Genomic DNA, 11,253 nt, shown 5'->3' on the forward strand with positions numbered 1-11,253 from the left:
GCATATTATTTTGCTTGTTTCAAGGAAAAACTCGCTTAATTTTGACTTTTTTTTCTGAAAACAAGAAAATAATGTTTACTTGTCAAGAAAATGCTACTTGATTTAAGAACTTTAAGATATTTTGACTAGAAACAAGACAAAAAATCTAAGTAAGAACAGCATTTTTTGCAGTGTAATGGTTATCAGTCACTTTCGGCAACATGGGATCATGTGTTTTTCTGTGAAACGTAAGACAGACTTATAATTAAACGGACATAATATAAACATAAATAAATTAGTTACTCTTTGTCATCATGATCCCAGAGTATCGTGTTCAGTCTCCTGTGTTACGTCACTGTTTTGGGCTTATGTCTGCTCATGTATCTATGGAGTGTGATCATGTGCGCCAGCGAGTGAGGATCATCTGCAGTTCACTTAACGGCCACCGGTGTCACTAATAACAAGGGTTTTCTAATTCTTACAAACAGTACCTTAATGTTTATCAATCATTTAAAGTTTCTTTAAAATTTGTTTCTCTTAAGGATCCTAATATAAAGAAAAATGTGGAGTGACCTCTTCTACCCTGATAATCCTAAGAGAAGGGAGGAGCTCACCTGCAAAAGTCAACAGTTTCAAGATCTGATGGAGAACAACTTCCGAGCCACCAACCAACTAATTGATGTTATGAACAAGCACTTGAATTGCTCCTTCCAACATATCACACTGAACGAGGATGCTTCTCTCCAGGAGAACTGTAAAGTGATGATTGAATGCATGCATAAGATCCAGGCAGTGGTAGAGAAGATTGACAAGGAGCTGAAGGAGAAGCTGGATCCCACCCTGTATGAGAAGCTGCTAAACAAGTCTCTGCTTCCAGAACACTTTAAACTGGTTTCAAACGTTGTTGAAGGAGTTTGTGGTGTTGCAACTGTGGCAGCTATTATTGTGAAGATATTCTAGTAAACTTAGTAAGTCAGTTTGTTAAATTTGCAGCAGGGACATTTGCCTGTGTTGGGTTGGGAGTGGTGTTTATGGGGATTGACATGATTGTTGAGGCCATTCTTGGGAGCATTGAGCGTGATAAACTTGAGAAGGCCCTGAAAGAGTATGACGAAGCTTTGAAAGAATTCAAACCAGCGTCTGAAAAATATCAGGATAACATTACCTACGTCAGGATCAAAATTGAGGAATAAGACAAATGTTTTCTTTCTCTGCCTGAAATGTTCGCTGGAATTATAAACTAATTATTATTACATCTTTGTGCTTAAAATCATGCAGAAATACATGAAAATTTAGCTCAAAGTGACTTTGTTAAATGATATGTACAATGTAGAAAAAGTGTCCAGTGAGAAATGAATCACAGTTCTGCTTTTAAAAGACAACAACTGAAAAGATATGATCTGTAAATATCTTGATATTGATTAAACGTTTTCATTTTGTGGTTGTGTTTAAGAAACAGCTGTCCATTTATTTTGTGATTGTACTGTAAACAATAAATTCTGGGTTGATTTAATTTCTTATTTTTAACCCTATTAATCTGACCCTCAGTTGTATCCTTAAAGATATTATTTGTTTATCATGAAAACCCAGACAGACAGGGCAGACAGGGCATAAGCAGAGGCATAAACAGGGACAGGCCGTGTTCGAGGCAGGCGGCAGGCAAACAGGGTCAGAGAACAGGCAAATGTCGAGACAGGCGGCTAATCAATCAGAGTCCAAGAAACAGGCAAGGTTCGGGGTAGGCGGCAAGGTTCAGAAGAGATAAACATTCCAGTCAATAACAATAAACAGTCCACAGGAAGAACGCTCAGTAGTGATCACCTCGGCAAATCAAGACTTCGCGGTGATTGTGTGTGGGTGTGTGTGTATTATATAGTGTGAGTGTGATGCAGTGCAGGTTTGTGCGCAATCAGTCCCAGGAATGAGGGCCCATGGGAAACGTAGTCCGAATAACCCATGCTCAGTATTCCGGTGATGGCTCCCTCCGGCGGTCCGGAGGAAGAACCGAGGGAGCCCCATTCATGACACTTTATGTGCAAAAATGTTCATCCACAAATAAAAGTGGCTTAAATCTCCTTTATGTTTTCCTCTTTTTTAATGTTGAATTTAACTCTCGGTTTATCCCTCAGGCTTATTAATAACACAATAAATTATTATTAATTTTTAATGCACTGATGAATTTTTCAAAGATATTTAACCTTGTCATTATGCTTTTTTTCTGTATATAATCTCATATTATGACGTACACAAACCCATGATTTTTTTTTTTATCATTATGATTGTTCGTTGTTGAAGATACCATTTTTTTAAACTTGATTTTGTCAAGTTCTGCAATAAAAAAAGTGACAGGTGCACTAACACCTCACAGCACCAGTAACTTCAACAACCCTTCCTAGTGCGGTTTTCCTCAGTGTTTGCAATGTCTGCACAAAAGAGGCGTCAAGCTGCTTGAATATCTCGCCTTTGGAGAAGACTCTTGATTTTATACTCTAAAAATGTAAGTATTAATACTTAAAAATTAAGATTATCCCAGAATTAATTGCATTTCTAGCCCACCTTAACACTTACACACAATAATAATGATAAATGCTGACCAATACTTAATTATATTATTTTTTTTTACTGAAAACTGTTTCAGCAAAACAAGCAAAATGTCATTTGTTTTGTCATATGACACTGTATATCAGGGATGTGAAAATAAACAATATTCTGTGAATTATAACAATATATATATATATTTAACAGTACACTTTTTTATTTTATTTATTTATTTATCCTTTATTTATCCAGGAAAATTCCATTGAGATATCATTATCTCTTCTTCCAGGGACCTGGTCAAAACGGCAGCACACATAGTTTCAGACAAATAACAAAAACACAAACAGTCCAACAAATCAAATAGGCCAAAGGTCAAGAAAAGTGCAAGTGGCAAGACTCTTTAAAAGCAGAATACAAAATACATTTAAAAGTACTCAAAGGAGGCAAAAACTCTAGTTTCAGTACATTTTGTAAGTCGTTCCAGGCCCTAGGGGCATAAAAAGAAAAGGCATGCTTTCCAAATTCGGAGGAAACCTTTGGGACTTAATCGAAGATGCACTTTGAATCTGTTACACATATATCGTCACAATAGAATGTTTATTGTTTCATGTTTAATAATTTAAAACGTATCTATCTGCAATTTACTCAACTGCAGCAATGGCTGGATGTCTTTGTCCATATAAGGTATTTCCTGGAACATTCTATGAGTCATTGTGGACTCAAGGATGCCCTCTGGCTTCCAGTATGAATGACACATCGTCTCATTTTGGAAACGAATAAAACATCAGGTCATGAATAGATTAAGTTGTCTTTGTAATGAAATCTAGATTTATTCACATTGACCCATGAAAAACTCTACATGGACACACTTGCCCAAAAATGCCCAATGTCAATCGGTATTACCCCTTGCAGAAACCTGTGATGTTGTAAGATGTAAAAAAGAATGAAAACAAAAGCTAGCTCCAAATGGTTGTCTTTAATGTAGGAAGCATTAGTTAACCCTCTGGAGTCTGAGGCTGATTTGGGGCTTGGAGAAGTTTTGACATGCCCTGACATTTGTGCTTTTTTCAGTTGTTCATAAACATATAAATGACAAAAGTGTCATTACACTGTATTCAGCACAAACTAGGCTACAATAATATGTGAGGAACATGTACGTACATGTTTGTATTTTTGAAGGAATAATGTTTATGAGTGGTTATTGAAAAAACAAAAAACTTAAGTCACTGAAATAAGGCCAAAAAAAGTATATTAAATCTGTGTTCATAAGACTTCTGGGTATTGGAGGTTGTAGACTAGAGTTTTTGCTTCAGAATTATGTAAAAATTATGCTGCCTACTCCTTCATATAAAACAATAGAGAGATTTAAATTTTCTAAGACACTTTTGGTCAAGAAACACAGTATGCATGGGGGCGTGAATCCTCATGTATAATGGGTGATTCTCACCTGATAATAATGACCTGAAATGACTTGCATATTAATGAGGCCTTTCAGTCAGGTAGGCTGTGAAAAAACCCTCTGTGATCATGCTGATAACAGGATTAAAGTCCACTCAGGACAAAAAAAACATGATTTTTGTGATCTCATGCATGCACGTATTATTGCACATGATATGAAGAAAATTGTGTATAGGCCTATGTTAAATTACACTACCAGTCAAAAGATTGAACACATTGCCATTATAATGTTTTTAAAAGAAGTCTCAAGTCTCTAACCAAATAATGGTTTTCTATTTTAATATACTTTAAAATATAATGTATTTCTGTGATGCAACGCGTCTGAACATTCCTACCTCTATGGCATTTCATATAGGCTACTATATTTGTTATATTATAGAGCCTAAATGTTGATGTGCAGTTGACAAACTATACATCATTAAAAAGATCTAAGACTCAAGCTTCACATTTTTACTCTTAAAATCTTATATTGACCATAATTTCTTAATATGCTTAAAAGCATACACATTTGGAGAAATATTGATGGATTCTCATATGTTTATATCAATTTTCTATACAGAGATAATATTTATTATTCTATATTTATTGTCATTACTATGAGTGCTGGATACTGTGTTTTCATCATTCATACTTGCAGCCGGAGGGCGCTCTGCCCCTTTTGTCCACAAATGCCTCAGTAAAAGAAGAGGAATATCATGTGACAATCAAGGAACTAACAGAGGCAAGAGATCGCTAAATATGGCTATTCAAAACACTTTTGAAGACAATAAATACACGATTGAGATGATGAATGCATGTATTGACTCTGAATTTGCGTCTGAATAGCGCTGGCTCCGTGGGCGTGGCCGCATTAGCAGATAATGAGCTGAATCACGGACTTCTGACATGGCTCTCTTTTCATACAGATTACATAAACACAGAAGGTTTGTTTTCGATTTGACTTATATGTAACCTGACATCTTAACGTTTTTTTAGACATAAGTGTAATTTTTTTGTCATTAGTACTCACTAAGTTACAGTTCATTTTCTAAGAACTATCAGATTGGACTTCGTTCAGAGGGAGACGAGAGATCACGCATCATGTTAGTTTTCTTTATTTTACAAAAAGCACAACATTTTGTTTTTACTCTGAGTGTACACAAATGAAAGAAGATATTCCACAGATTAAAATGGTGTATAACTCTTAATTGTATGTGCAACATTGACGGAATATTTTGAGTCTCTTTCACACTGATAAGAAAAAAACCACGGTGGTATCGCAGGCGATACCTTCAGACCTCAGAGTGTTAACATTACCATAGCAAATCAACAACTCAATTTCTTCATCACCTCTCTAGGTTTCTTATTAGGTTTTACTGCCCTCTAGCGAACATACTCAGTATTACAATTATTCATAGAACTCAACATCTTCCCTCTCTGTTAAGAACACTACTTCAGTAACTGAACACTTTTCGTATTATGAAATTATTGCACTAAAGGCTGCAATAGAAGTTGCAAAAGAAGGTGACATCTGTTTTAACATAACTAACATTTGGCAGTCAAAAGTCTTCACATTCATGAAACTCAGAACACTTTTTAAAGTACATTTCTTTTATAGCTTGGTTCCACTAAAAAAAAAACTGTTCTTAACCCTTCAAATCTCCATCAGTTACATTACATAGTCTTTGTGCCACTTAGGTTTGAATCTAATACGTGGCTGTTTCGGAGAAGTACCCTGAATGGGTTGTGTGCAAGTTGGTGTATCAACTTGACCTCCACTTACGGGTGCAGAGTGAGAACGAGCCAAGTGTGTGACATTCCATCTCTTCCCATCACTTAGCAGAAAGGTGTTTGGACTCACACTTTTTTCCACTGTTAACGGAGCAGAGAATCTGGAGTGTGCTTTAGGGACTAAGCAAGGAATTCTGACCCTCACTCTCTCCCCTTGAGCAAAAGATGGGGTACGTGCATGCCGCTTAATGTCAGTGTACTGTTTCATCTTGGCTTGTTTCCTTTCCACAGTGTCATGGACAGATGAATTCGACATAGGAGCAATGGGCAAAATGTCCAGTCTGGTTCGCATTTTACGTCCATAGAGCAGTTCATAAGGTGAGTTTGAGGTAGTGGCATTAGGTGTTGCATGATACACTTGAAGCCAGTTGGTCACAGCTTCCTTCCAAGGCTTTGACTGCAGGATGGCTGTCTGTATGCAGCCCTTCAGAGAACGGTGGAACCTCTCAATAGCTCCATTGGCTGCAGGGTAGTACACAGATGTCTTGTTATGGTGTATACCCCTGGTCTTAAGAAATTCAGCAAAGGCAGCTGATGTGAACAGCGTCCCGTTATCAGTGACAATGCTTTCCGGATTTCCATGATGACTGAAAATGGTGGTCAGAAAATCTATGACACCGTCAGTTGTGGCGGATGGGCAAAAGGCAAATTCAGGCCACTTTGAATAGTAGTCGGTCAATGTCACAGCATACCGACAAGCAGGAATGGCAGTCTCGAATGGCCCAACAATATCAAGGCCTAATTTCTTCCAGGGACCGTCAGGGAGTGGAATAGGTTGTAGAGGCGCTGGATGAGTGAGAGCTGTTTTGTCATTAGACTGACAAGGGGCGCAGGCAGATATACAGGTCTGAACCTGAGAGTCCATACAAGGCCACCAGTAAAGGTCACGCAGCCGCTGTTTAGTGCGTACATTCCCCTGGTGGCTTTCATGGGCCAGGGTGATCAGTGTATGACGCAATGAGACAGGCACCACTAATCTGGAACCACGGAACCTGCATTGAGAGTTCATCCCTAATTTTGTAATAGGGCGTTAGATTCTGGGCAAAAGCCCGTATAGATGGAGGCCAGCCACAGCTAATCTGTTCACGAAGAGCCACCATTTCTAAGCATAAGGAACAAGTACTGTCAAAGTCAGAGACCGGAAGGGAACTCAGTGTGGACGAAATCAGAGCCACAAGTTCAGGTTCCACATCTGTAGAAGGATCCACTGGCACATGCAGAGGGAGACGTGAAAGGCAGTCTGCTGTATGGTTTTGTGAACCTGGTTTGTAAATGATATCATAGTCAAAACAAAGCAGACGCGCCGACCAGCGGGCAATGCGCAATCCAGCCCTGTTCATTCCTTTGGTAGTGAGTAAGGTTGTGAGTGCATGGTGGTCCGTGCGCAAAGTAAAACGCCTATCCCACAAATACGTGCGCCACTTTTCTGTAGCCCACACGCATGCAAGTGCCTCTTTTTCCACGATTGAGTATTTACCCTCTGCCATTGTAATAACTGCCATTGTAATTCTCTGTACCATTTGGCTGAATTTGGGCAAACACAGCATCCAGTCCATAATCACAGGCATCGGTCGAAATCACTGAGCGTAGGGAGGGGTCGAACAGAGCTAGGGCAGAGCTGGACACTAAGAGCTGCCTGACCTCATCAAAACTGGTCTGGGCAGCTGCAGACCACGTGAAAGTCTCTTTATCTTTGACACATTCACGCATGGGAGCCATCACCATTGCAAAATTCAGAATAAACTTAGAGTACCACGAAGGAAGGCCCAAGAAGGATCGTAAGGCAGCGGCATCAGATGGTGCGGGAGCTTGAAGTATTGCATTAACGTGCTCTTGGTCAGGCAAAATACCATCTGCGGTAATGACATGGCCAAGGAAGTGGAGTGTGGTCTTTCTGAAATGGCACTTTTCATCATTCAGAACCAGTCCAGCCTCTTTGAGTTTTAGCAGGACAGTATGGAGAGTCTGATCGTGTTCATCAGCAGTGGCACCATAAACTATTAGATCGTCCAGATAGTTCTGGACACCAGGTACCCCTTCCAGAATGGTTGCCATCATCTTTTGAAAAGCTGACGGAGCTGATGCCAGGCCATATGGAACCCGGCAAAATTTAAATAGGCCCTTGTGTGTAATGAAGGCCGTAATGTCTCTACTGTCCTTGTGAAGTGGCAACTGGTAGTACGCGTTGGCCAGGTCGATAGTAGAGAAAAGAGCAGCACCTCGAAGGCTGGAGAGAAGCTCATCGACGTGTGGCAGAGGGTAGCAGTCGGTGACCACAGCCTTGTTTGGTTCACGAAGGTCTATGCACATTCGTATGCCTCCATTCTTTTTTCTTGTAACTACAATGGGAGAAACCCAAGCAGAGGCATCAATTTCTTCTATAATGCCAGCCTGCAGTAGACGATCGAGTTCAGTCGAGTGGTAAATGGCGCAGTTCAGTCGAATGGTAAATGGCGCAGTTTCTGCCGCACAGGTTGGACTGTAGGATCAACTTTGACCTTGTGTACGAACTGTTTCACACACCCAATCTCAGGTGGAGGAGTAATAAGAGGTTCAGTAGTGGTTGTGGACAGAACAGGAGTAGCTGGCATTGCATCTGAGGTGGTAATCATATCAGCATTTATACAGAGATGCAAGCTGCTAATTAAGTCCATACCTAGCAATGCAGTACCTTCCTCTACTACGAAGAATGTGCCTGGAGTGTTCGAATCCGCTACACACACCTGGGCATGGAGACATCCAAGTACTGGAATGTGTGAATGTGTGTAGGTCACCAGTCTAGCAGAAGGTGGAGACAGAGGGGGTGGAGCTGAAATATTGTTTATAGACATGGTGTGGTAGTATAGAGCCTGTATCAACAGTAAGTCGTATCTCCTTGGCAGCAGAGGCAGGTGTATGAATTGTTGCATTGCAAAACAGTCTCTTTGGAGCATGTTCATCAGTGTTTCCCATATACAATATAGTCACGTCAGGTAACTGCACCTCGTGTACTTTACTGGTCAGAACAGAACGACATACACGAGCAAAATGACCCCTTTTATTACAGGACTTGCATTGGGCATTTACAGCAGGGCATTGAGTGGAGCCACACCTAAAGCAAGATCTACGTGGAGAAGAAGTGGCTGCAGCATGTGGCTTAGATGAGCGGTGGTACTGTTTGTTTGTAGTTTTGTGTGATCTAGAGTGCACAGTCTGTACTGGTAGTCCTTTGTCCAAAACACCTCTGTCTGAAATCATTTTTTTTTTTTGCTTGATCAGGAGCAGCTTCCATCTGTGTTGCAAGAGTTACGGCTGTGTCCAGTGTTAGGTCTGACTCCAGTAACAGCCTTTCTCTAATACTGTCACTCAACAAGCGTTCCAGTAGTTGATCACGAATCATGTCATCAGATTTGTCCTCAAAACCACAGTTAGCTGCAAGAGCACGCAAGGCAGCTACATATTGTGCAATAGTCTCATGCGGAAATTGAGCTCGCTTTCTGAATGCATAGCGTTCAACAACAACGTTGACTTTTGGAGTAAAATGTTTCTCTAGTGCACTGACAGCAGAAGCATAAGTGTCACCTGTTTCTGGTAGAGCGTAAAATATCCGCTGTCCCTCTGTTCCCAAACAATGGAGTAATGTGGCCCTTTGCGGACGTTTGGCCAAGCATCCCCTGTCGCATTAATCACTAGCGAGTAGTAGTTAAAAATACACAGCCACATGTCAAAAGGCATTGCTGGTTCCCCCGGACAGGGCAAAAACATTGCTGGCGCAGGAACATTAACAGACATTCTGAGAGCAACAGTAAAACAAAACTGCAGTGCGGGGTATCCTTGTTACCAATTTGTGATGTTGTAAGATGTAAAAAAGAAGTAAAACAAAAGCTAGCTCCAAACGGTTGTCTTTAATGTAGGAAGCATTAGTAAACATTACCATAGCAAATCAACAACTCAATTTCTTCATCGCCTCTCTAGGTTTCTTATTAGGTTTTACTGCCCTCTAGCGACCATACTCAGTATTACAATTATTCATAGAACACAACAAAACCTCAATTAACAGAAGAAGAAAAATAAATACAAACAAATACCCCATACCCTGTGAGTGTGAGACACATATTCCTAGGACACATACAGCTGCTTTTATAGGCCGAATAAAACATGTGAAATAAAACACACCACCAAGGCGTAAAGGAAGGTACTACCATTGGCTACATATGTAGCTTTTAAATTAAATTACTAGATATTGTTCTTTGTTTTTTTACCATTTCACATTTAATAAATTAATACATCACCTCAAGCATCTAATCTTCAAACAATGTTTTAACTGTCCTGTTCTGCGCTGTTAACATGGTTCACATGGCCCATAGAAAACACTTACAGGGGCTCTAAAGGTCAAAACACTGAATTTCGCACGATAAAACTACTAAACTTGTAGTTTACTGAGAGTATACTTCAAAGTGTACTTTAATGAACTAAAAAACATGTGCAACAAGCATTTAACTAAAAAACTATCAGCATATCTATGTTCACTTATAGTACAGATGCAAATGAAAAAGTTATAGGTTAAAAGTTAAATGAACTAGTTATAAACTAGTTGTGTACTCAAAGTTTACTGCAGTTACACTTAAAGTATACTTAAAAAGTGGGCCAATTTAGTCCCAAGTTGTACTGAATTAGTACACTTACAAGTATGTGAACTTGCAACACAACAGATTTTTTTTATAGTTCTATATTCAATTATTTAGTTTATTTCTAAAGAACTCATTCAGGATATGTCTGTGTGTCATTCAGTCCATAACCAGTTATCACTTTTTTTTAGACTATTCTGCTGCTGTTTCCTGGATGGGACACATTTTTTATTAATTTACTTCACTACTTTATGACTATATGCAATTATTTGGGTTACAATTTATTTTACAGTGCCGTAGTTACACTGTAATTACTCAAAAAAGTGCTAAGTACTATTCATTAACTACATGTACTTACTGTAGAGAGGGTTAGGGTTAGGGTTAGTTACTTGTAATTATGCATAATTTACTGTTATTACTATAGTAAGTACATGTAGTAATGTGTAACTATGGCACTAAAATAAAGTTATACCATTATTTTTCCATTTTAAAACTAAATAAACAAACTTGAGTTGTTTTAACTGAAAGCAACTTGCACTGACATACTGTATCTTAAAATATGTCAGTTCTATTGTTTTGTCTCAAGATGCACACCAAATGTACATGTTTTGTTTTCTAGGGCACATTTATAAAAGCTACTTAAATGCCCTAACTGAACTAAAGCCTAATCCTGTCTTAGTTTAAGCCCTGTCTGTGAAACTTAAATGTCATAAATTGTATATGACTGATTATTTAATATATATTAATGAACAATTACTAAAAAACATTATTTATAATTACAATTTAATAATAAAACATTTATAAGCTCTGATAAATAATGTATGGAATATGACATTAATAGATATTAGATTATTATTATTTTTTTAGATAATTATTATAAAAAAAAAATAAAAAAAACACC

At 38.7% G+C, this 11,253-nt stretch overlaps 1 protein-coding gene across 1 annotated transcript; it reads left to right on the plus strand.

Moving 5' to 3' along the window:
- The first annotated feature begins 540 nt into the window (after positions 1 to 540).
- On the plus strand, positions 541 to 1,172 carry LOC125244393 (single-pass membrane and coiled-coil domain-containing protein 3-like). The gene is made up of 2 exons (XM_048154482.1): positions 541 to 898; positions 973 to 1,172. Exons 1-2 carry the CDS (start codon positions 541 to 543, stop codon positions 1,170 to 1,172), a joined length of 558 nt encoding a protein of 185 aa, XP_048010439.1.
- The last annotated feature ends 10,081 nt before the right edge of the window (positions 1,173 to 11,253 follow it).

Source organism: Megalobrama amblycephala, linkage group LG14 (assembly GCF_018812025.1).
Source record: "Megalobrama amblycephala isolate DHTTF-2021 linkage group LG14, ASM1881202v1, whole genome shotgun sequence".
NCBI classification, from domain to species: domain Eukaryota; kingdom Metazoa; phylum Chordata; class Actinopteri; order Cypriniformes; family Xenocyprididae; genus Megalobrama; species Megalobrama amblycephala.